The sequence below is a fragment of the Gastrolobium bilobum genome, unplaced genomic scaffold, assembly GCF_033153095.1.
Source record: "Gastrolobium bilobum isolate Gb01-03AN ecotype WA unplaced genomic scaffold, APGP_CSIRO_Gbil_v1 utg10043, whole genome shotgun sequence".
Taxonomy (NCBI): Eukaryota; Viridiplantae; Streptophyta; class Magnoliopsida; order Fabales; family Fabaceae; genus Gastrolobium; species Gastrolobium bilobum.
The window spans coordinates 193,007-219,764 of record NW_026897121.1 but is presented as its reverse complement, the minus strand read 5'-3'; the positions used below and the strand labels follow the sequence as shown (position 1 = coordinate 219,764).

The following is a 26,758-nucleotide window of genomic DNA, read 5'->3' as shown; positions in this document are numbered from 1 at the left end:
ACCCCTAGCTTAAAAAATCTAGAAATACATGATATGATTCCTCCAATGTGTCTCCGTGATCTTTTTTATAGTGCAGAAAATCTCTATTTTATTAGGATTTGATTTCCTAAATTGAATTAATTTTCTAATCTCATTGGGATTATGTAATCTCAACAAATAAAGGATCTTATCTCCTTAAAATCTTCTTTTTATTAATAAGGAAATCTCATTTTACATTTTAAAATGGTTCCAACAATTAATTACTTAAATATATGTGCATGAAGATATATCTGTGATCCTATGTAAAAACGCTTTTTCCTTGTGATTTATTGCTCGTAATTCTAAGGAAAATCCTGATATATTATCTGTGATCCTATGTAAAATACCCTAGAATCCTAAATAAGAAAAATAATTTGTAAATTCCGAATGAATGAAAATATAAATGAATCATGATTATATCAATAATTTGGGAACTTTTATATTACTTTTTACATGAGAAAAAGAGATAAACTAAAGGATTATCACATTTCATAATTATAAGCTAATTTATAGCTCAATCCCACACTTTCATTCCTTTATGTATCTTATTCTCACTTTTGTTGCCTATACAGACTTGAAGTCTTCACAATTGTAAATGTTCACTATTTTTATTTTTATTTTTATCGTGGTTTGTACTTACTCCACACACAAGTAGTATTGTTATTTAAAAAATTATTAATTTTTAAAAAAAACTTGTAATATGATTTTTTTGTCTCAAAAATATTTTATTAAAGTATAATTTTTTTCATATAATTAAGGAAATCATAAAATGAAGTTAACAATAATTTTTTTTTACCTATTAAACAATTTTTTTATTTTTTATTTTTAAACAAATATGTTTTTAAACAAATTTTCCCTACATTTTTTTCTTTAATTTTTGAAACTCTCATTATCAAACATTTTTTCTTTTATTATAAAAAATAGTTCTTATAAACTACTTTACAAAATAATTTAAAAAAAAAGAGGAACACAATTAAACATGTCATAAGCTGTCTAAGCATCTAATTTTTCTGTTTGTTTCAATTTTTTTTCTTTATCGACAATCTTTTTTATCACGTATTTAATACGTATTTTTTTTTTTTTAAATGTTGTGATCGTATGATTTTTGGATCAATTTGTGTCTATGTCAACTAGTCCATCTCTGGATCTAATGAAATGCAAGTCACCAGCATCAAGATTACAAGATTTTCAGGGATATATTTGGTTGTTTGAATAAACATAAATATGTAACTACAACTTCTTGTCATTAAACATTACATATCTATTTTTTCAATTATCTAATAATAATTCCATATTTTTGTCTTTTTAAAATACAATCTAATTTTTTTTTTAATCCCTCAATAATACAAAGTGCATTACCGTGGTTTTACATTAATTTATTTCTTTTAATAATTCACAATACTATCAATTTAGTCCTCATAGTCATACAAAATATCATCAACTAGTTCCTAAGTTGGGTCTTAATTATTCCTATTTCTCTCAATTTGATATAAAAAGACCAATATAATGACACTTTGTTGAAAAAATAAATGAAATTTTTTTATTACTAAAGCAATAACAATCATATCTTTAAAGAGAAATATTTTTCTCATGTTGCATGAAACAATTTGTCTCATGCAACACAAATAAAAATAAATGAGACCCACTTTTTTCCTTTCTCTCTCCTCTTCTTAGTGGGTCCCACCCACTTTTTTGTATGTTACATGAGACAAATTGTCTCATGCAACATGAGAAAAACATTTTCCATCTTTAAAATACCAAAATATGACTTTACTCATTATCCAATATATGAAACCTTAACATGATATCTACTTTCAAATTAATAATGTAAGAAAAAAAAAACAAAGATGAATGCAGGCACACGACTAAGTGAAATGGGATGAAACTGGGCACTATTCCTTTTTTCATCCTTGATGCTGAATGACCCCTTCCTTTTGCTTAAGGGAGAGCTTCATTAAGGATGAAACTGCCCAAAAAGTATGTAACGTACATCACATAGCAGGCGGAGAGTTGGAAATCGACGGAAAAGAATTCAAAAAGTAGGGTCATTTGGCTCATCACACTGGTGATTATCAAGCAACAAATGGGTTCAATGCTTCCAAGAAATTGTAAGCTCGTAGCCGTGCAGCAGCGTCAACATCCTCTAGTCATATTTTCCATGGAAAGAGTAAACTCAAAACAAAATTGGCACCAAAGCTGAAACTGTTTGGAGGAGTTTGCAACAAGGTCTCTTCATCAAAATGTTTCTAAGCATAAGCTGCTACTCAAACCTCATCAAATGTTTCTAAGCATAAGCTGTCACTCAAACCAATTTGCCAAATAACAAAGCAGCCAACGAATCCCCAAAGCAAAAAAAAAAAAAAAAAATTCATGCCAGGACTGCCAGTACATTCTGCATTGGACTTCCAATAGGAGATTTGATCATCATGCGTAAGGCTTCCTTTGATCTCTGTTTTTCCCTTAAGGATTTACTTCGGCCATTGCTTCCCCTTAAACCCAAAATAAAGTTTTAAGAGAAAAAACAAATAACTTGCAGATACATTTATCTTTTCATATTTTATTCCTAACGTTGCTGGGAGAGTGTGTATTATCTAATACAACAAATGATGAATTGAACTACAATTGATTCCTGTACAAATTTACTATAATCAGGTACAATGAACAGAAAAGACATCCCCATGAGAAAAGGAATACCGAAGAGCAGTTTCACCATGAGCAAATTGCCCTGTATTACTTGATTGTCAAGCTAGAGTTGCCCTCTTGCCTTTTGCATCCCTTGACTGCAGCAATTATTCATTAACCAAATAAAGAAAAAGGCATTGCTAAAACATAGTGATGGAGCTAGAGATTTTATACAGTGGGGGCAAAGATAAAGGAAAACACAAAAATATCTCATAATGCAATTACTGTTTAACCAGTTAAATCAGAGAAATAAAGCACTGGCCCATATCATCTGTATTTACATAAAGAACTCCAAGGCCGAAATATGAATTAGCCTTAGTCATCTACACTCCTTGTGGTTCGGAAGAGTTTTTTTCTTGGTACATAACTACAAATGTAGATGTGTGCTTTGAGAAATTAAATGAAATAACTCCATTAACAGAAAATTCTGGTAAATATCACACGACAGCCTCTGTCATCTCCTTTTACAGTTAAAGTTACATCATTTTTCAGTCACTCAAGATAATTTAAGAGAGATTTTAAAGTTTTAAAAATTTGAGGGTTTCAATAAGTTTAAATATAACAGAATTTAATATATTTTAAACTTACATGAAGATATTTTTTCTTGACTAATGAGAAAACTTCAATTTCTATGTAGGCACTTGATGGAACCCCAAAAATACAACAACAAATAACTCTGAATGCAAAGACATTTTGTATTGATAAATGAAATTGGAGACTAGCTCCTTACAATCCTACTAGCAGAAATACAATAACAGTGCATAACAATGGCAGAAAATGAAACAGACACACTGACTCTTGTGCTAATTACAGACTCCAACGACAGGACAATTAACAGTAATTACTTTACAATGCAGATAAGAGAAACCAAAGGCCTCAACTCACCCTCAAAGCCAAATACCAAGGCCTCAAGAGATCCCTAGAGATCCTTTTCCCAATTCCCAATTCAGTGAATACATGCCTATCTCACACTCCTACACTCCCTTCCTTATATCCTATTATTTGAGAATATTCTAGAATAACTCCCACACTCCCCTAACTAGCTAACTAATCATCTCAAGCCCATCACTAATTATCTCAAGCCCATCAATACTCCCCTTCCAAAACTCACCTTATCCTTAAGGTGAAGAAAGAGGATAGGTGGTGTGATACAACTACCACCAAGATCCCATTGCTTGAAGCACCTAGACCACATTGGAAAATAACACGCAAGATCAGCAACAACTACTTCTCGAAAAAATCTATGCCTAGCATGCACCTTCAAAATGGAAAATCTTCCATCTTTGGATGGCAAAACCACTCTGATTATCTAGTCAAAACGACCCTTCCTCCATAGAGCAGGATCAATATTATCCAATCTATTTGTAGCACCTTTTTGGAAGCCTAAAGACGGCTGATCATGTAGCCCCATGGTGAAGGAAATAACAGCAAACCTATTTACTCCCAAATATCCATTTACACCTCCAAACCTGCATCCACTTCGACCTGTGATTGACCCACTTCTCCCTAAATTCATCTCGCACTCTTCTACTATTGGGGCTAACATCATCTTATGTCATCCTCTGCTTTCTGGCTCTGGTTCCTCAGCCCCCAACAACAACAAAAGGAAGTGTGGGCTCTAGTATGCATAATTCGACGAGAAAGACGCGTTGCAGTTGAAACGAAGATTGCACCACGATCCTTCATCGAGCTCCTCCGATGACAACTGTTGGAAACGAGACCTATGACTTCGCATGGAGACACCGTCGTAAAACTCCTATGACGACAGCCTGCTGTATAACTTCCCCCCACCTTCAGCTCGAGTCCACCAGTACCCACAACCATCACACAAAGCTGTTGGTTCTGACACAGATGATCTAGCGAATGAGACTCATCATATTGAAGCAGAAATTCCCTTGCCACTCCTCGTTCATCTTTTCCAGCGACAATCGCCGGAATCTCTCACCACATGCTCCTCCATTTTCGATTGGGTTTCGTCCAATTACGCTCACGTTCTCCTCACTTAAAGTGGCTGTATCGATACCTTGGGTTCCTAATAACCCCATTTCATTTCCTCCCCAAACACATTTGATGTGTTAAAATTATTTGGGCCTAAGTTTGTTGGCCCACTACCGGATTCCTGATTGTTGGGCCCAATTGCTGAGTTCCCCCTATTCCCCACTCCCTTAGACACTGTCATTCGTGGATAATTTCCACCGCTAATCACAGACCCGCCACTCACTCGTCCATTAAGAAGCCCAGTCCAATTGCGCACAGCCTCCCTCTCATCTTTTATTTCTGTTATCATTGTCTCTCCCAGACCCACGAGGTGCAGACGCTCCTCTATTTTGGTTGCTACTAATTTTAAATCAAACCTGCAGATAGTGGAAATATTTTCTGATTCCTTTGGCCAATAGTGAGATCCTTCTTTGTCTCCCTCTTCTTCTGGCTCTTGATCTTCTTTTTCTTCATTTCCTTTTCCTTTTTCTTCTGATTCTTCTTCGTCTGCATCTTCTTTTCCTTTTCTTCTTCTACTTTGATTATTTCTGCATCTTCGATTTCTTTTTCTTCAACTTCTTCACCCTCTGTTCTTCCTTTATCGTGCGCTCCATTCAGATTTCGACTGTCGTAGCGCTGATCCATTACATCCTTGAGTCTCCGAATTGTTTCTTGCAATTGACGGATAGCGTCTTCCACCCCTCCCAATCTTTCTTCCCTCACTCGATCCATGCTTCTTTCCACTTTCGTGATTCTGTTTTTTTTTTTTTTTTTTTTTGGTAGATCTGGACCAGAAGCACTCCCTAGATCAGAAATGCTCTGATACCAAATTGATGAAACCCTAAAAATATAACAGCAAATAACTCTGAATACAAAGACATTTTGTATTGATAAATGAAATTGGAGACTAGCTCCTTACAATCCTACTAGCAAAAATAACAATAACAGTGCATAACAATGGCAGAAAATGAAACAGAGACACTGACTCTTGTGCTAATTATAGAGTCTAACAACAGGACAATTAATAGTAATTACTTGACAACTAGGTAGCACCGATACCAACACGGGACACGACACGACTCGACACTTTGACACGTTAATTCTAAAAAATGTTAGATTTCGACAGGTTAGGACACGTTTTGATATTAAATAGTATTTTTAATTTATGTAGTGTATATTATATTTAATATTCAATAATTTAACAAAAAAATGAAGATAAACTTATAACAGCCATCAATTTTGCAAAGAAACATAAGATATTCCAAATATTTATATTAAACTCAATAAAATAGTAATTGTAATCCAATGAATCTAATAGTTGGAACTAAAAACGCAACACAACACATCATTTGAACCTTTTTTTGAGTCTCTACAATGCGTGTTGGAGTGTCCGGGAGTGTCGAAGTGTCGGGAAGTGTCAGACACGACACGTTAGGATTTTTGAAGTGTCGGTGCTTCATAGCTTGACAACGCAAATAAGATAAACCAAAGGCCTCAACTCACCCTCAAAGCCAAATACCAAGGCCTCAAGAGATCCCTAGAGATCTTTTTCCCAATTCCCAATTCAGTGAATACATGCCTACCTCACACTCCTACACTGGCCTCCTTATATCCTATTATTTGAGAATATTCTAGAATAACTCCCACACTTCCCTAACTAACTAACTAATTATCTCAAGCCCATCAACTCTTTCAAATATGAATTGAAAGTTTGCTAGAGTTGTCAATTAACAAAGCTAGTTTTTTTACTAAATGCGACTTGAAGCTCTGGGAGTCAGTTTACCCAAATACCCAACAAGTAACTAGTTCCAACTCATATCCCTACGCATACGCACGGTTTGAATACAATTCTGTCAAAAACTTAAAACATTATAAAAATGAAACTCATGTTTAGTTCAATGCTACCCACCTCTGGCTAAATGTGTTTCTAAACATAACTCCTCAACATAAAGCTTAATAGAAACACAGACCAAGGGGGATAAAAGGGAGTAGGGAGGGGAAGGAACCTGAGCAGCAACGGATCTCTTTGAATCTAGGAACTGGTGATAAATATTGTAGAGTCTTCTTTTCTCTTCTTCGGAGACAGATGGTCTAGCCTTGGATGCAGTGAACTTCAGAAGTGCATCAGTAATAACCAGTATCTTTTCTGGCCCAGAGGCATCCACATTGTCCAGAACATCATGAACTGCTGCAAGCTGCGCATCTGAGAGAAGAGCTTGGAGATCAGCCCCGCTGAATCCCTTAGTCAAATTAGCTAGGGCAGCCAAATCAATATCATTGGCCATTGGTAACTGCATTAATTAGAAAGACTCATTTAAATTGAGTTGAGAAAGGAATATGTTTGATAGACCGTTGTAAAAGGAGTAAGACTGGCTATAAGGCTTCCTTGTGAAACTCAGAAATATTAAAATTCAAAATTATGATGAGTTAACCACCAACTTGACATTCTACACATTATCATCAATAGTGACATACTGACATTCTCATGCATATAGCGCCATTATAGCCCAACAACTTAAACTGTTAGGAGAGGGCAATATTAATGGTTTTTATATTATAACGCTCTCTCACACAAGTGCTCATTGGGCTTGAAGGGTGGACAATGCACAACCTCACCTATCTGTGCTAAAAAACTCCACAATATTTAATTATTTATCAATAGAATGGGGGGCACTGAGGATCAAACTCATGACCATTTGGTCAGTCTCTGATACCATGAAGTTAACCAATTCAGCCTAAAAGCTTAAATTGTTAGGTGAAAGTCATATTAATGACTTTTATATTTATCTAACATTATGATATTGTGTCTTGCTTACACCTCCATTGCCCTGATTCCAGTGCAAGACATATGAACATGTAAAACATTTTATCCCAAAACATCTACCTCATAAAAATCCCAACAAGATATTATGAGCAGTTGGCAAACAATAAAGAAAACATGGATCATAATCATATAGTTACGCTTATGCATACCTTTCTAGAAAGTACTGTAAGAATTTCCAATCTCTCATGCCAAGATGGAAAATCGCAGAATAGAAGTCGATCTAACCTACCAGGTCTCAACAGTGCTGCATCAAGTAAATCTGGTCTACTGCTTGACATGAAAAACAGATTTCAGAATAGCCAATAATTAATATCCATTTCCCATTTGTTCTCTCTCAATATCTCAAAACAATAGTCAGGACAAACAAGCATGTGATCAAATGTAAACTTATCACAGCCATGACATTTTTTCCAAAATTGTACAACAAATGAGCTGAATTAGCTTAGAACAGTGATTAACTATGATACTACAAATTGATTTGATATGTGGAATCAATTAGAACCCACCCAGCCCTGAATTTTCAATATGCCTTTATAAACCCCAGCTCCAACATGTTAAGGAAAAAATTTATCAAATGGAAGTTTTTTTAATAGATTTCTATAAAAAAATAAGTTACATCATGGTTCAGGGTTGAATCAGAAAGACAATAAAAAGGGAGACAGAGATTATGTGCCGAAAGCCAGAAACAAAGCAGATTATAGACTGAGATAACTCAATTTTCCTATTTCTCCCATCTCTTCCTTATAAAGAAAACGAGAATACATCGATCCATTCTCCGGATTATGGCAAAATAAAACCAGCAAGGACCTACTTTCCTTTTGAAACAACAATTTTGGCCTTCTTGGTGGACATTGGGTGTGTCCGTATACTTTGGAGCAGTTTAGAGCTACTTTACTTTTGAAACAACAATTTTAGGCTTCTTAGTGGGTGGGAATTGGATGTGTCCCTATACATTGGAGCAGTTTAAGATATTTTGCTATAAAAGCTATTTAAAAAAATATATATATCTAGGCGGAGGCTAAACAGTGTGCAGTTTACATGGTCCTTTGGTGCAATTGGTTAAGCAGAATACTTGGATCTTTAAGGGTATCTGTTAGCTATGAAGCACCGATACCGACACAGCATTTTCGATACGTTCCCGACACGCAACTTCGATACGTTATTTCAAAAATACTAATATTTCGATACATTCCGATACATCTTAGTATTAAATAATATTTTTAATATAAAGAGTATATTTTATATTAAAAAATATAATAAAATAAAAATCATAAGAACAAATAACAGATTATCTATACGCAGTTAAACCGTGTCAAATTTTAAGATGTGATATTTGGGGTTGATTGTGTGATTTTTTTTTCAAAAACTCAAAATGTGGACTTAGTCACATTATTTAGCCCATTAATCATGGGCTGATATGTTTTTTTTGTAGAAAATAATAAATTTATTTATTTTATAATAAAAAAAAATTAATATTAAAAAGTGAAAATAAACAAACAGCACCTTTACCTTTACATCTTTGCTTTTCCTTCTAGAATCTTCTTCCAAATTCTTGGTTTGAACCCCACCATCAACCTTAGCTTCCTTTTTTATTTTTTTGTCATTTTTAATCTTTCTACATCTTATATCTTCATCTTCATATCTCTTGTTCGACGGAGATACAAAGTGCAGCAAACCAATCGCCGGAATGTTCATCTTCATATTCCATGGTGGAATGTTCTTATCGTAGATCCGGTCGCTTTTCACCGGTGACCGTGCCACCATCGCCGGAATCACCACCCCACTGCGCCGTCCACGCCACTGCTGCAGCTGCAAGTCGTTCGCCGTCCACGCCACCCTTTTGACCAATCCGTATCGGAAGCGAATCGGTTCAGGACGCGTATTGGATACGTTGATTTTTTTTTTTTACGTATCAGTGCTTCATAGTCTGTTAGAGATATATCAAAACCATTAATGTAGCCTCACCCACCAGCTTAAGCTTTTGGGTTGAAATGGTTTTTTACATGGTATCAGAGCCTCGGAGTCACAAGTTCGATCCTCACCACCCCCCATTTTCTCTTGTGGAATTTCTTAGCATAAGTAGGTGGGCCTGTGCATTGTCCACTCTTTGAGCCCAGTGGGCTCTTATGTGAGGAGGCGTGTTAGAGATATATAAAAACCATTAATATAGCCTCACCCACCAACTTAAGCTTTTCAGCTAAAATGGTTATTTATAGTATCTCTTCTCTTTGCCCCTAAACTTGTTATGGAATAGGATTTTGTTTATGATTTTAGCACATGACTATTTCAATGGGTTTCTCTTTAAACATATGCTAAAAGATTGGGCAGCTTTGCTACATGCTTTGAGTTTTTTTCTTTTTCCTTTCCATGTTCCTTGTTGTATTTATATTTACCTATTGTTGAGATATATAAAACCATTAATGTAGCCTCACCCAACAACTTAAGCTTTTGGGTTGAATTGGATGTTTACGTGGTACCAGAGCCTCGGTGTACCGAGTTCGATCCTCACCGCCCCCAACTTTCTTTCTAGTGGAATTTATTTCTTCGCACATGTAGGTGGGCCTGTGCATTGTCCACCCTTCAAGCCCATTGGGCTCTCGTGTGAGGGGGTGTATTGAGATATATAAAACCATTAATGTAGCCTCACCCAATAGCTTAAGCTTTTGGGTTGAATTGGTTCTTTACACCTGTTAATCCTCTCTCGGTTGTATGTTTCTTCATTTTTCTCTAATTAATTTCTTTTTTTATACCAAATAATAATTGCCATGAACCAACTCTCCTTAAAGATTAATCAATTAGGTGAAGGTAGATTAATGTTTTTATATTGTATCTCTAACCATGATGAAAACTTCGTCACCGGTTTATATTATATCTCTAAATGCCCCTCACGCAAATATATTTTGGGCATGAAGCGTGGACAACATACAAGTCAATCTACCTTGTGCTCAAGTTAAACTTTTCAATAGAATACTTGAGGCACCACCTACCTTGTGTTGAAATTAAACTTTTTAATAGAATAATTGAGGCAGTAAGAATCGAACTCTAGACCACTTACCATGTCATGAACCAACTCTCCCAAAAACTTAAGCTCAGGTGAAGGCATATGTATCGGTCTATATCATACCTGGTGAAAGCTTCGTCACCGGTTTATACTGTATCTCTAACAATAATCATATCAAAATTCCTCAACCCAAATATTTTATTATAGAACAAACTCTTATGCTACCCACTTAGCCCTTTTTTAACAGGATCAAATTTGGAATTTGTATCCTTTTAAATTACAGTGTGCATTTTTTATAAAGTAAAGTGCAGAGTTAATAACCATTTTTTTTTTCATCTACAGTTTAGAATTTTATTAAATACTCAAATGAAATGAACTTTGAGGTCTTGGAGTAACTACAAAGTGTAGTGTAGAATTACCCAATTGGACTTCTTTGTTCATTAATTGTTTAGCATCGCTAGCAAAATGGTCTTTAAATGTAAATTCTAAATGGATAAAAGTTAAGAAGTATACCAAATATGAGTTCATTTAGTTATATTTAATTAAATACATGGATTAATTTCGAGCTACGTGTTCAACTCAAATTCAACCCGTTCATTAATCATATTAAATGGATTGACCTTTTTATTATCCAAAATAGTACATGACGAACCCAGACCCTGTATTATAGAGTAAATTCAGAGTCGTGATAAAAGCTTGTATCAGATATTGCCACCTATAACTAATCCAAATTAAGTGTAAGCCAGAAGAAAATCAAGGTTGAACATATAGCTTTCTTTTCACCCTTTCATCCTTCCAGATTTTAGCCTTTCATTTTAATTTGAATTTTACTGTTTTATTTTTGACAAATGAAGACATGCTTGAGAAACTAACCTGGTTGCAGCAAACACAAACACACCAGTTAAAATCTCAACACCGTCTAACTCAGTTAGAAACTGCGAAAATTAAATATATTCAGGTCAGATTTTATTCAACAAAGCATAAAGACAAAAGTGGCAAATATATACTGACTTGATTAACAACACGATCTGTTACTCCAGTATTGTCATGCCCTCTCTTAGGGGCAATAGAATCAAACTCATCAAAAAAAAGTAGGCATGGTGCTGCAGCAGCTGCTTTAGAGAATATATCCCTGACCTGAAACCAGCATCCAAGACTCAGACATTCTAAGCAAAATCAATAACTTTCAATTTGAAAGACTCTAATAACTATTATACCCTAAACCAAAAGAAACAGCCTAGGTCACCTAATGGACATTCAAGATCGATTGGCTCAGAGTGAGTATAAAAAGTTGGATTGAGTTACTTAAGACACGATAACCTTACGAAAAACTTCTTATTTTATGCAAGGAATATACATGGATTAAGAAATAAATATATAAATTCAAAAACAGCACACGCCAATAATTGCCTAAAGAAAGTCTTATTGCCGTCTTACAGCTTGTTCAGAAGCTCCAATGTACTTGTTTAATAGCTCAGGCCCTTTCACTGATATGAATCGTAATGAAGAAGCAGCAGCAGCAGCACCAACTATGTGAGTTTTGCCACAACCAGGAGGACCATATAAAAGGACATTTGACCGCAACCTCAAAGGTGCTTGGGCAAAAGTTTTTGGAAATTTTGATGGCAACTCTATCATCTGGAAATAATTTAACAAACAACAATATAAAATAATGCAAACGTACAAGCATAGAGTAAACATGCAACACAAAAGCAACAAGAATTAAATTATTGTTTAACTAACTACAAGAAAAGTATCATTGTGCATCAAAGAATCCCTCTACTCTGTGATCACCCCAATTTTGATACAGGACCTCGCTGCCTGGTGCTCCTTTCAGATATTTTAGAATTTGACTAACAGCAATCCCATTGAGTAGTTCTAAGTGATCACATGAAATAACTAACTACATTCATTGAGAAAGGACTATCTGTGCATGTCACACTGAAATAACTCAGCTTCCCTACTATTCTACTATATTTTTCTAGATCATCCAATACATCTCCATCTTTACTACCCAATTTTTTTTTCTATTTTTTTTTTTGGTTGATCAAAGAAGAAATTAATTAAAAAAAAAAAAACAAATTACAAATGCTTTGGAGGATAAGGAATTCCATAAAGAAACCGCAACAGAAGAGTATAAGAACAGTTGTGTATGGAAACCACAGAAGAACAGTGTAAGAGTAGATGTCCTGTTTATTTTTAGCACGTACTACACATAATATACACTTGTCAGGGGAAAGAGCTTTATTAGATATAAAACCAATCTAGGGCGTCCACCTAGCTTTAGCATTTATTATAACAGTTGATTCTTAACAAATATAGTATTATTACTTAAAATCTAAAGGAAGAAAACGGGACAAAAAAAATAAACAGAGAGAATAACACCAAAATATTTCAAGAATTCGAACCTCCTTAATAGCATTTCGAATATCAACAAGGCCACCCACATCGTCCCATCCAGAACGGCCATCGTCGGAAGCAGATTTTGTGATGTCACGCATTGCAACAGGAAGAAAATCATGCATTGCCTGAGAGAAATCCTCCCTTAGTAAAGCAGGACTCTCATGCTCATAAATGGCGGCATTAGATGGCAAAAACCGACGAACAGCAGAATGAACTGCTCTGTCAACTAGCATTTCCTGGAAAGAGTGAAATTATTTAATATTTACATACATGCAGCTCAGACATAATTATGGACAGTTCACGCATTAATAATGTTAAGAATGTTGTAAATAAAATAGTTTAGTGTGAGGGATGAAGTCCCACATCATGTATTATTCCTGTGTAACTTTTTTTTATTTAGTTATATTTTAGTGCCTCCGCCCGTGTATCTTTTTCATGCAGATTACATCATATGTTTTTCATTTCTTTCTCATTTAACAAATAAGATTCAAATGGTCAACCAAACATATACAAAAGCAAGTGCTCGTTCACAAAATGCAAATGAAGCAAACTTAAGTAATAATTAAGTTGGGTGGAAACATGACCATCTTTGAAGTCTTTGAAGTTATGATCAAGTAATTTTACATTCTTTACCTCTAATCTAGACAATTTACAAAAATGTCTGCCGGAATATTTCACTAAATGCTTCATGACAAAACACACTTATTTTTCTGCCCCCTTCCACTACCACAAAAAACAAAGGGCTGACACATGAAGAAAAGACAAGAAAAGTAACACATAAAAGATGTAAGCCAGGAAATCTGCGGTGGAATGTCTACCCCATAAACTTTCTGACTTTCCTTATCTCTCTCTCTCACCATAAATTTCTTTAGGCATAGACCATGCAACAAGAGGAAGCACACGGTAACATATATCAACAAAGCTGACAAATAGTAATTTTGAACTAGTAAAGCCTAATGCATGACAACTGTCTACACAATAAATCTAAAAGAAGTGGAATACCAGATCATAGCCATCATAACCATCACATTTTACAGCCACATCAAGCAGGATGTCATCATCACATTGCAAGCGACGCCTTTGTATTTCATGCTTCAACATGGCCCTGCGCTCTGAAGCTGCAGGAGCGGGCAGCTTTATGTGAAAGTCAAACCGTCCTAATAACAATAGAATCAAGATATTAGCTGCCAGAACCTGAGGAATAAAATGCATATGAAAAAAAATAAAAGATAATAATACTCAAGATTCTTTTTAGATTTTACTATAACGTGATGACTATTATAAAAACAAAATAGCAAACCTGAAGAGCTCAAAGATTGTGGTATCTTCTCTAGGGATTGTATGGAAGCTATGAAGGCTATTGGTCCGAATCCACATGATTTTTGCCTCTTCTCCTGTTCAGTGTGCCACTAACACAATAAATTCATAATGGAATTTGGGAGAGAGAAACATATACTAAAATGACTGAGCATCAAAGTGCAGATCTTATATATTTAATGTTTTGCAAATTTCATAGTATGTGCTTCAATTACTTGTTAGCCCTCAGAAATACAGAGCATTTATTTCTATAAAGGAGTACAAGAATTCTCTAACTTTAGCTTGAATGTTGAAATTATAGGGTTTTAGGTATAGATGAAGTAAAAAGAGAGAGAGAATAATAGATACCGAATATTATATGTTATGCAGTGATACAAAATACAAACAATAATCCCTATTTATACTAAATAGGAAACTCCTAAAATAAGGAAATATAATCATGAAAAACTAAGGAAACTAATCCTAAGATATCCTTTAGGACAATCTAAACTATATCAAGATATAATCTTTATATTATATGATATCATTTAGATATTCTAGATATTACAACTCTCCCCCTCAAGCTAAAACTTACTATGCTTGAAGCTTGTTATAAATAAACCCATTAAAAAAGAAATAAGAGACTTCGTTGGAATGGCCATTAGCGGAAATGCCCTGGAAAACAAGTATACATAGCAAGAACTTAAAACTACTTCAAGTTTATCAAAAACAACATTTGGAAGCTTCAACCATACAAAAAATTAGGACACCCAACCAAAGCACGCCTAGGACAAAGTCCGATGAGGCCAGTTTGCATCTTGGACAAGGACTGGCAGGGCCAAGCAGCAACTAGGATGATCTTACGGGGCTTGAGTGCAACTTTCAAATTTATCCCCTTCAATGCTATGCTGGCAATGGGAAAGAAACAAACAATGACATCGGGGGCCAGATCTGACAAGAGAAGAGTGTGGGCATTAGCAAACAACATAGAGAAAATTGCCAGGAGGATGACACAACAAAGTGATGGCAGATGTGGCTATGTAAGACTTGTGAGACACATGGACCGAAAAAGTTGATGGATAATAATGAAAATAAAGTAGAGCTCCTGACTTTGGGAAATTCAGCCGCAAAATTGTGACGAGACAGGTCACAAAGGATGGTACCGCTCTTATCCCAAGTTGAAATTGTAGGGTTTTAGGCATAGATGGAAGAGAAAATACAGAGAGAATAATAAAGGCTGAAGATTATATTTTATGCGGTGATACAAAAGACAAAACACTAATTCATATATTTATACTAAATTGGGGACTCCTAAAATAAGGAAACATAATCATAAAATATAAGGAAATAGGGAAACTAATCCTAAGAGATCCTCTAGGATACTCTAAACTATATCAAGATATAATTTTAATGCTACACGATATCTTTTAGATATTCCAGATATTCCTACAAAGGCAGGCAATCTTGCTACGCATTGACACAAAGAGCCTCTAGAAAAAACAATTAGCTTAACACTATATTGACACAGAGAAGATAAGTGCCTTGTACAAGGAAAGCAGAATAAACTCACTGTTGAAACTTATTATAATGGGAAATACGAGCTTGATGAAGCTTGGATTGTATTTTTGTCCAAAATTGTCAAAGATTAACTATCCCATATGCTCAAGCTATTACATAAAGGATAATGAATGGTTTAATATTTTTTAGAGTACCCTTAGGGTTTCTATTCTTATTTCAGTGGGACTGGGCTTGTACAACGAGTAATAGTACTTGACCTAACCTAACTGCTAGTATAAACAAAAATATTAGGTTAGGGCATGGGGTTATAACACGTCCAATTAATAATATATTATTCCTAGCCATCTTTCTCTTTTTTCCACGTTTTGTATCTAAACCCTATAATTTCCGCAAATTATGGTATATTCTTTCCTTTGTTTTATATAATTTAAAGTCAGAACCTGCTGGTTGTGACTTAAGATCATGTTCAAAACTCAGGGCAGCATCTCCCCCTTGGCCGCAGTTCAGGGGTTCAGATGACCCAAAGATGGTGAGATGGTGAGGTATTAATCATATATCATTGTCAGCCTTTCTCTCCTTTCCACATTTTCTATCTAAACCCTATAATTTTCACATATTAATGTATCATATTTCTTTTGTTTAAGTCGGAATCCATTGGTTGTAACCTAAAATCACATTAAAAACTCAAGCAGCATGTCATGAACCAACCCTTCTAAAAGTTTAAACTATTAGTTGAAGACACATGAACGGTTTTATATTACATCTCTAGTATGCCCCCCTTACGGAAAAGCCCTTTGATCTTGAAGCATGAATAATGCACAGACTCATCTACCTTGTGTTGAAATTCAACTTTTTATTAGAAGAATGGGGACAGCAACGATCGAAATCTAGACCACTTGGTCATAGAGGCTCAAATTCCATGTCATGTAACTAACTCTCCTTAAAGCTTAAGCTATTAGGTGAAAACAAATGAATGGTTTTATATTACATCTCTAACACAACATCTCCCCCTTGGCTGCTGTTTAGCCGTTCAGATGATCCAAATATGGTTGGTCAGTGTGGTCAGCTGATGATAGGAAGATGCCCTGTGGGGCCCGTGGTGGTTGGTGGTGGCAGTAGGAGCAATCTGTTTTAAGCACACACCATCTGTTTTTGCGTTCTGTTTTGGAAATTCTGTTTCAGCCTTCTTTGAGGTTGCAAATGGTTACATTTGGGTGCTACTGGTACCAGAAACCAGTAGGTAGTTGACCTTGATGCCAAATCTCTGGCAAGTTGAACAAACTGTGTTTTTTGTTCTGTTTCAGATTCTGATGCTCTTCTTTTTGTCTTTCCCTTCTTTTTTTCTTCATTCATTTTGCTAAAACGTAGCTCAGCATCCTCTCAAATTAAATTCTGTTTTTCTTCTTTTGTGTTGTGGTTCAACATGAGAACTGATTTTCCTTCCCTTTCTGCTGAGTTTCTACTTCTCTTCTCGGTGATAACTTCTTCATTGTCTTCGGATTTCCTTTGTTTAGCGTAATTGGTTACTGTCCTGCCTCTGTTTGCCCTGTTTTGTGTCTCTTCTACCTTTGCATGACCAGTTTGGCATCACACTGAGTAATTTATGTTGTCTGCTTTATCTTAAGATTAGTATTCTCTGTTTGTATTTCCTGTTAAGGGCTCCTGGGTTGAAGACTTTGGACACAAGCAAAGGCTCTGTTCTGTTTGTATTGCTTGCTGGTATGAGAATGACCCACTAATTGGAGATCAGTTTTAGGTCAAGAGGCCCCACAAAGAAGGTTAAAGACTCTAGAACGTGTCTCATTTGTTTGGAACGTGTGCACACAAGAAGTTGGAAGAAAGTTCAGGGAGCCAAGAGAAAGTTTGAAGACTTCAAAGAGCTATCTGTCGACGACGTTACCAAGGTTTTGTTATTCAGGGAGTACTAGGTACCTTGGTTCTTTAGAGTTGATAGGCTGAGTTGTTTGTCCTTTGGTTTCTATTTATGAGTTTGCTATTGATAACAAGCTTAAAGCTTAGCTTAATCTTAAGGAAAAGTCTTAGAATATATTAGGGTTTTCAGTCTAATTCTTAGTGGATTTGGGCTTATACTAGTATTCCTAGTACTTGACCTAATTACTAGCATAGATAGAAATATACTAAGGATCTGCTATATCACATCCTATCAATCATATACTATTCTTAACTATGTTTCTCTCTTTTCCACCTTTACTAACAAAATCCTCTATTTCAAAAGTATCTTATATGTAATATGTCCCTTCATATGAGAGTCATTTCGGCTTGATATCTGGACAATACAAAAGCTCATTTTATCCAATGATGAAATTCAACTTTTATATGGAAGAATGTAGACAGCAAGGATCGAATTCATTATCACTTGGCCAGAGACCGAGGAAAAGCTTAAACTATTATGCGACAACTCGTAAATGGATTCATATCTAACAAAAATCAAAGGAAAGTACCAGGAACCCACAGGAGAGAAATTAAGCATGCATTGGAAGCCAAATATCTGATGATCAAATTATTCTGTTTATAATTTTTCCTTTACTTTTACGCTTTCCACAATCCACATGTACTCTTAAGTTAGCACATTGATTATACGACTGACAGCATCATATTTTTTTTTTTTGTAAGTTTTTCAAAATTACAGCATCATATTTTAGTTAGTGCTGCATATTGACTGAGTTTCCTGTGAGTATTCTACCGTTTTGCTGGTCTGAAAAAAACAAGTAATAACCTATAAATGAGTACTTGATTTATTATTTACTTCCATCCATAAATGAGAACTTGATTTTAATTTCTTTTTTTCATTTTATCTAAATCCTTTCTCATTAAGATATCTATTTATCTCTCCTCTCCTCTTCTCCTCATTTTCTATCAGCATTTCTATTTTGTATTCCTTATCATACTAAACTATAGCATACATAAGAAAACTCTAAATAGTCATCATCTTCCCATTAATAAATTCTTACATCAAAACAGAAAGCTAAATGAAACTAGCCTATTGATGACTTTAAAAGCTGGATATCAAGACAGGCCCCACGCTTCGAAAAGGGCAAAATTCTCATCAGTAATTTGACAGGCAGTTGTTACGAGGAGCAACAATATACATGACATTTTAGAGAATAAGCAGTAAATAAAACCAAAGCCATACCCCATATTCATCCATGATGTCAACCAGAAAATCTGTTAGTCCAGTAACAGACATTGAAGGCTGAGATCCTTCGGAGTCAGGGGTAGAAATTATGCTATCAAGATCATCAAAGATGACAATGGAAGGTGCATGATTTAAAGCTTCAGTGACATGGTTTGAAAGTTCTTTGCGAATAATTTGGACCTTCTCCAAAGCAAGTTTTGAGCAGGAAACAAAAATTCTGCATAGCATTGAAAACTTAAATTTTCAGAAACAAAACAGGAGCAATTATACATAGAAGAATGGGGCAAAAAAGTCAGAAAGGCATGGCTATAGTAGAATTCATATCAATACATGTGTGCTAAGATGTCTTCATGATTCTCAAGGGATTTTGCCACAGTCCTTGCCAACATAGTTTTCCCAGAGCCCTGGAAAAAAATTAAGATGTCAATGCATTGATAATTCACTTCTATCAGATTAGCAGTTTTTTTTTTTTTGGCCAGATCAGTAATCTGAACGTAGCTAAGGCCTAAGAAAGCACAACGTTGAATCTTAATATGAAGCACTAGATCCCAAGCTCAAAGACTAGCACAGCAGCCAGTAAATTGTACTCTGATATGGTGAGGGCCATGATGCAGCTCTAGAACAAACTCTTTTACCAACTTGGGAGCTTTGGGTAGGTCTCGCTTTCCTTAAAAGTGATCAAGGTAAAATTACAGGGAAAAGAATACAAAAAAATCTAGGTAAATATTTTCCAGTTTAGCTGTCAATTAAGTTATTAAGTAGTTACTGATTGAGCACTCTTTCAACATCGTTATAGGGTCTAGGCAAGGAAGAAGAAAAGGAGAGAATAGAGACTCAGAATAATAGGACATTCAAATGCTATGTTGTATTATAATGTGATACTAAATACTAACCCAAATGTCCTATTTATGTTAATACTAGACTCCTAATCCTAATTAAATAAGGGAACGAATAACTTCCTGAAGATAAGATAAAAATCACTAAGAACAATCATAACTCTTAAAGAAAAGGGGCAACTAGATCCATCCGAAATTGTTAGAGAAATATAAAACCATTAATGTAGCCTCACCCAACAGCTTAAGCTTTTGGGTTGAATCGGTTCTTTATATAGTATCAGAGCCTCCGTAACCAAGTGGTCACTCCATGAGTTCAATCCTCACCACCCCTATTCTCTTAATAAAAATAATAAATTATTGGGGACTTTCTTAGCATAGGTAGACTGGACCTGATGCATCATCCACTCTTTAAGCCTAATGAGCTCTCGTGTGAGAGGGCGTGTTAGAGAAATATAAAACCATTAATGTACCCAATAGCTTAAACTTTTGGGTTGAATTGGTTCTTTACAAAAATCAAGCAGCAACAACTCACTGTTATAATATCACAGATTTAGGGTTACCAGAAAATAGCTACATAATTTTTTAATCCAAAGATATTGATGAAATATAAGAACGTTGAAAACTTTAATCAATAAAAAAAGCTCATCTTAGAGTAACTGTGAACTACAAGAATAAACAGTAAATTAACATGACTTCTAAATTGCAAAGATGTGACACTTGTCTGATAATTCTTTCTTTATATTTGGCTAACAAAACATGAAACATAAAGTAACAAGCAGGATGAAAATGACATTAGAAAGACCGTACAATGAGCACTAAATAGTAAAGTAATTGCTGGTAGGGCTCTAAACATTTATCAGTCCAGCATTAGAACTTCTAATCTGCTAGCTAATAACCACATTCATTATACATTAAGCATGATAAAAAATTTAAGCTGTACTCACTGGAGGTCCATATATTAGAACATGCCCAGGGAGTGGCAAGTTGTATGAGCCAAACCACAAACCAGATGCCGAAGATAACAATACCAACATCCCTGCATTCAGTAAAAACAGCAAGTTAAATATCACTAAAGGGCATCCTGGTGCATGAGGCTGAAACTGTTGCCGTGATAAAATATTTAAGCGAATCCAAATTAATGAGCAGCATAATCAAGGAGGAAAACAGATGAATCCTGCAAACCTCTAACTAAATTCTAACAAATATGTGAATGGGTCACCCATACAGCCATACTAACAGCCCCAAATAACTCGGACAAAAATTGGGAATCTTAAGTAACAAAAAAGTTCACCACAAAACACAGGTAGCACAGATTAAACTTCTTTTCTAAGAACAATATGCATTTCTCATTGACAAAGACGAAAGGAGAAGACAATACTTGCACCCTCATAACAAAGGAAGACCCCACATCATTATCAAATGCCTACTAGAAAGAGGTTGTTAGGAAATTATGAAATATAGAAATCTAGAAGAGTATTACTAGCAACACACCCTATCTATCAAGTATTGTACAATCCTAGTATAAATAAAAACAAAGGTGAATTATATCAGTTTTACACACATCTTCCATTGAATATCAATCATCTCTTTCTTAACATGGCATGAAAGCCTAATTGAAGGAGTTAGGAGACTTCATTTGCAACAAGTTTGCAGCTAATTACACACTCTAGCTTGAGGGAGAATGTGAAGGAATTAGAAAAATGCATCAATGTATACTAACAGTATCAACATAATACAGGTTTAGGTATAAGTGTTATGCCTTCGGTGAATATGCACCTTCTCTTTCCCTCTCCATTCACAACAGAGATAACAAAAATTAATCATCATTATCTCTGATTAGCAAAAAAATAAAATAAATAAATAAAATAAAATCCTAACTTCAACTCCCAAATAATATAAAATTGGGGCCCAGAAAACCAGTCAGTACAAGCACAGCCTATGGTCATGTTTAATCTTTATGTACAAACAATTTTAATATTTTCCTTGCTATGTGTTATTTCTATATACATATCATTCGGACTTGTTCCAACTTGGCTTGTACATCTGTAATAACAATGACAGAATCACCACAAACAAAGGGTCATTTAAGCTTTTACTAGAAAAAGAATGATCATAAGAACAACAAATCAATTAAAAGAATAAAAAAACACAACAACAACATACTATTGATAACATCAGAAGCAGTTTTCCCCATCCAACCAAGGAAAGATACATTTGAACTAATGTGGACGTCAGAGGCTCTCTCTTCTATAGAATGAATAGACATGGGATCACCCGATTTCATCCTTTCAAAAAGCTTCAGATCCCCAATATTGATGTTATTGAGACTTCCGCCAAGAGCAACTTCATATGCAGTAGGTTTCCTGTGATGCAGATTTTCTTCACCGAAGGTCAATAAAAATAACATTCCCGCTGCCTTGCCACTGTTCTCTGAAGAATTATAAGCTAGCTGAACCTTCCCATTGCTCCCAAGCTTGTAACAGCTTAATTCAAAATGAAGCAAGGTTTTACTACCCATAACCAATGAATTTACCTCCATACCCGTAATGGAAGTGATTGCCTCAAGTTGGGCTATATACCATAATCGTACAAGACTCTGTAATCCCTTTTGATTCTGAGACTGATTTGCAACCTCTTCCTCTGCCTTGTAATTGGATTCATCTGAGAGAGCTGCAACAACTTCATTGTGGATGGACCAATCTATAGTATCCATAAAGACACCTGAAGAAGCTTTTGAAAGCAATTTTTCATCGATGTGATTCTTGTGGCCATTGAAAACTTCTGGACCATTTTTCTCAACAGCATTCTCCTGCCTTGACAGTTTGAATTGGCAAGGATAAAGAGAGATCGAAGGAATATTTTTTTCCAAAATAACATCACATACCTTCAAATAAACCCCTGTGCAGTCATGAAAGCAATATTAATCTTTAAATCAGATATTTATATTAAAAGGACAGATAAATTTCTCAACTGAAATAGACAATAAACAGCAAAGTATGACATGTTGTCCACCTATTTAAAGACGAAGGCAACAAGAAGCTATCGCAGCAAAGCAACCCTTTACAATCCAACTTACTGAAGAATATATAGCGTAACTTAAATACAAAGATCCCATTAAACCCCAACTTGCGATTTTAGAGGTGACGAAAATACTTGTATGCAGTCTTACCTTTACACTTTTGCAAGGACACTATTTCCAAGATGTGAACCCATTATCTCCCAAACACCAAGAAGCAGCTTCATCACTGCTCCAGGCTCGCCTATAGCGTAACTTAAAAAAAAAAAATGCACAAACAAAAGACATGTTTGTGTGTTCTGTGTGAAGCTTATCCAGAATCAGTTTCTAACATGTTCTTACATTGTTCAGCTGCCTTCTCTTTCCGGAATAGCTAGTTCGCCCTTTTGGGTGAATAGTGAATGTGCCCTAGGTCCTTGGGCCAATTTTTGTTGATTAGCTTTAGTGGTTTGGTAGAAGTAGAGAGGCTAAATTTCAATGGCAATGTGCAATCTATGCTAATGTTAAGTGCATTTGACTGGAGAGCAACACTCATATTTTTAATAATGTTTAACTGGCTTGGCAGCTGATTTGATATAAGATTAGGCGATTGGCCCCTTTTTAGTGAAAAGAACATGATCTATTTAAGGGGGTTTCTACTTTCTAGAACAGGCATGCAGATGGATGGCAGCTTTGCACCATTGATTCTGTCTTTTTTATTTTTTTTCATGCTGTTTATTTTCCTTGTACTTTCTTTCCTTCATCTTATGATTTTTTTCTTTTATAAAAAAATAATAATAATAATAATCTTGTCATCAAATTGGTGTAAAGGAGAAAATCAGAGAGCTTAAATGCCAATGAATTTTTCTGGAATAAAATAATGAAAGAAGAAAGCAAGGAGACAATATTGCACAAAATATAATAAAGAACCACTGAGTCACAGTATGAGCTTTTCCAATGCAAAGACCTTGTATGATTTGGTCTATGTATGGTAAAAGTCATATAAAGAAGGGAAAAAGGGGATCGAACAAGCCTGTAGCTCAACTAGCACAGACCTCAATCCCTAAAATTTGGGTGCAAAGAAGATATTAAAGGTTTGATCCTCCGCTAGGCCACCTATCCCCCACCCCTACCTAGGTCCCTGCACCTCCAATGTAGCCCCAAAAAAAAAATAAAAAAAATGAACAACATAGGCAAGGATTCTCCTATCCCCTTTGCATGTAAAACCAAGAGATGAACACCAAAATGAAGGCAAAAATTCTATCTCAGAGAAAATAAGGTTAACAATATTGCATTAGAAAATCTAACATTGTATTCTAACCAAAAACAACAAATCCACCAAAAAAGGAGCAGACATCCACAAAGCCTTACACTCTTCTTTTCTCCCAATGCCATGAAAAACTCAAAATATAAGTTTAAGTACCAGGCCAAATCCAATGCTTATCAAAATAACAGACAGCTTATTCCCTGATTACCATGCATTTCAGCAAGATGCACTGTCAAAATGCAAGAATTAGAGGACTGCTTATGTCCTAACTACATAAACAGATAACACAAACACCAAACTTCGAATGCATTTAATATCAATTTACTAGGACAACTTGACGTACATGAATGCAGGCTAGCTCTCAAATAAAGGCGAAGAGACTTAGCTATCATTACATGTCCCTCAGCCACAGAGTCTGAAATCAATAGATGAACAATTGTCTGTTGATATTCTTTCTTGTCAGTATTTCCATTCTCAACTTCATTAACAGCTGACCCGCCTTTGACTTTCATAGTATTGGTTCTGGAAATTTTAACATTCTCCTTGGACACTCTTGGCACTATGGAAACCAACTGAAGCATGTTAAACGAGAAGTGTTTTGCAGTTTCTGGGTGAACAAAAGCAACAGATGTAAGCCCTATATGAAGCTCAACACCTTTGACATGAGTACTGGTACGACATAACCCATCTGAATCTTGTATACGTAGCAGCATCTTTGCAGTATGCTCTTTAGCACAGGAGTCTAGATGTGAATCTCCAGCTGAATCCAAAATTCTTTGGCGTCTTTTTGGAGCAACAGCAACTTCAGTGCCTGGCATGAGTTGTACTGCTAAAGTCTCCCATGTTAGACAGGTCTCACGACACAGATATACACAATTCTTGGCTTAATTAATTCAAAAGAGACTTGTTTACACTAGGAATGTAAGAAATCACTAATGAAGAGAATAACAAATAACTACGCATAATAACACCCTCCCACCCCCAACAAGGGATATCCTCCAAGATAATAATATTTTAATGTTAACAATCAGGTTTTATAGTAATACTGAAAAGAAATACCTATGGTAGAAAATTTAAGTCACAATTAAGTATATATATATTCCTGACAAATATATAGTGCAAATGCATCTAACTAAATTAAGTCATTAAATTTAAGGTTTATAAACCATTTATAACAGTTTCGTAGCAAGGCAATTCCATCCACACACATACACAAAATGGTATGTTGATAACAAATCATCCAAATGTTTGTTTCAAGTAGTAAAATACTCAGTCTATAAAAGCCTAAGTGAATTACTTTAATATAAAGAGCATAAATTATATGATTGGCACCAACCAAGAATGCCAAAATGCTGCCCAATCTCTCTACTTATCTGAGATAGTAACTATCTTGAAGCAACATAGCCAGACAAATGATATTTGAACTCAAACAAATATCTTTTCCATGTATGATTGATTTCAAATGAAAGGGAAAAGAAAATCCTGATCATGAATAACCGAGGTTGATTTTTAATTTCACATCTATATTGATGACTAAATCTCTATCATGTTTGCCACAAGTCACAACAGTTCAAGAGGGATTAAGTTACACATGAAAAATAAAGTGTCAGTGAAATAATTATCTTTACAACTTTGACCAAGTATGTGATGATATACCAAAGATCTAAGCAGACAGCAATAGGCATCATCTTACCCACCGCTTTCTTCGGAAAAACGGAAGCCACATGGAATGTGATGACAGTGTGACCATGCAACCACAAAGGAAATCTCATCCCTTCATGGACAATCCTGACCTGCAGCAAGCCATCCACAGCATTATATGAACACAATACACCCAGAACAAATTAATTAAGTTCTTCACAAACTGATTAAAAAAATATAAAACAAAGGTTGCCATGTAAACTACTATATATATATATATATATAAAAGAGCAATCCGGTGCAATAAAGCTCCTCTGGGTCACATGGTAACAACACTAACTATTGTACCAAGCTCCCCTAAACTAGTATATATAAATAATCCAAAATATAACCACGATATCCAAGATAAAGGATTGAAAATACAAGATTCTAAGAAAGAGTAAAGACAAAAATATCACCCATATGGCCATATAGCATGATTATTACAATGAAGTCACACCTGGAATTCTCACTAGAAACGTACGTCCCGAATCCCTATCCCTAATTAATCTTCTGACTATAGTATTTAGCATCGAATATCGATATTTACTTTATTTTTCAGTTATTTTGATTAAATAACGACGTGCTGTGGTTGAGTGAATGAATATTGAATAGTATTGCAAACCTGGTTGAGGATTGCAGCCTCCGCTTGATCAGAATTGAGCTCCAAGATTTCCCAGTCATCCTCCGTGTGAGGCTCTATCGTGACCAGAGAAGCATGTGGCACATTAGAAGCAGCTCTCACTTGAACTCTAGCATGATCCGGTAACAAAACGCATTCCGCAAATCGTTGAGAAACCTACACAATTTTCATTTCGTTTTTTAATTTTTGCAGTTTTAGAATTGGAATTAAAGGGGAAAGGGAAAAAAGGTACCTCTATGGCGGAAGAAGCAGAAGTGGCTCCGGACCAAGCGACGAACCATGTGTGTGACTGTGAGGGGTTAGTGAGAGAGCGAAGCTCGAGAGCAACGATTTCAGGAAGAGGAGCTGATCGTGTGGAGTGTAGAGTTTGGATTAGAGGAAGAGGAAGGGATACGAAACAGTTGTCTATGCCTCCAACTACTTTTACCTCTAACTCCATGGAATGGATGATGATGATATAC

General features: G+C 35.3%; 1 protein-coding gene across 7 annotated transcripts; it reads right to left on the bottom strand.

Moving 5' to 3' along the window:
- Positions 1-1,666: 1,666 nt before the first annotated feature.
- Positions 1,667-26,758, bottom strand: LOC133304345 (peroxisomal ATPase PEX1). Of its 7 annotated transcripts, none has more exons than XM_061504366.1 (18): positions 26,530-26,758; positions 26,280-26,453; positions 25,668-25,767; positions 24,318-24,803; positions 22,292-22,610; positions 21,876-22,195; positions 20,657-20,748; positions 19,207-19,280; positions 18,874-19,093; positions 14,206-14,299; positions 13,908-14,062; positions 12,911-13,141; positions 11,940-12,140; positions 11,514-11,639; positions 11,376-11,437; positions 7,651-7,768; positions 6,684-6,968; positions 1,667-2,798 (listed from the first exon to the last, which is right to left on the bottom strand). In XM_061504366.1, exons 1-18 carry the CDS (start codon positions 26,734-26,736, stop codon positions 2,760-2,762), a joined length of 3,303 nt encoding a protein of 1,100 aa, XP_061360350.1. In that variant the 5' UTR covers positions 26,737-26,758; the 3' UTR covers positions 1,667-2,759. The 7 variants fall into 7 exon arrangements, with proteins under 7 accessions (XP_061360350.1, XP_061360349.1, XP_061360345.1 ...); XM_061504365.1 differs by having other exon boundaries at positions 21,876-22,610; positions 24,318-24,533; positions 24,630-24,803; XM_061504361.1 differs by having other exon boundaries at positions 21,876-22,610.

Coding starts and splice junctions, on each gene's coding strand:
- LOC133304345 (XM_061504361.1), bottom strand. CDS start 26,736: ATGGAGTTAGAGGTAAAAGTAGTTGGAGGCATAGACAACTGTTTCGTA. Junction 12,141..12,910: donor TTCGAAATGCTATTAAGGAG/GTTCGAATTCTT, acceptor AATTATTTCCAG/ATGATAGAGTTGCCATCAAA. Junction 2,799..6,683: donor AGAGATCCGTTGCTGCTCAG/GTTCCTTCCCCT, acceptor TAATTGCTGCAG/TCAAGGGATGCAAAAGGCAA.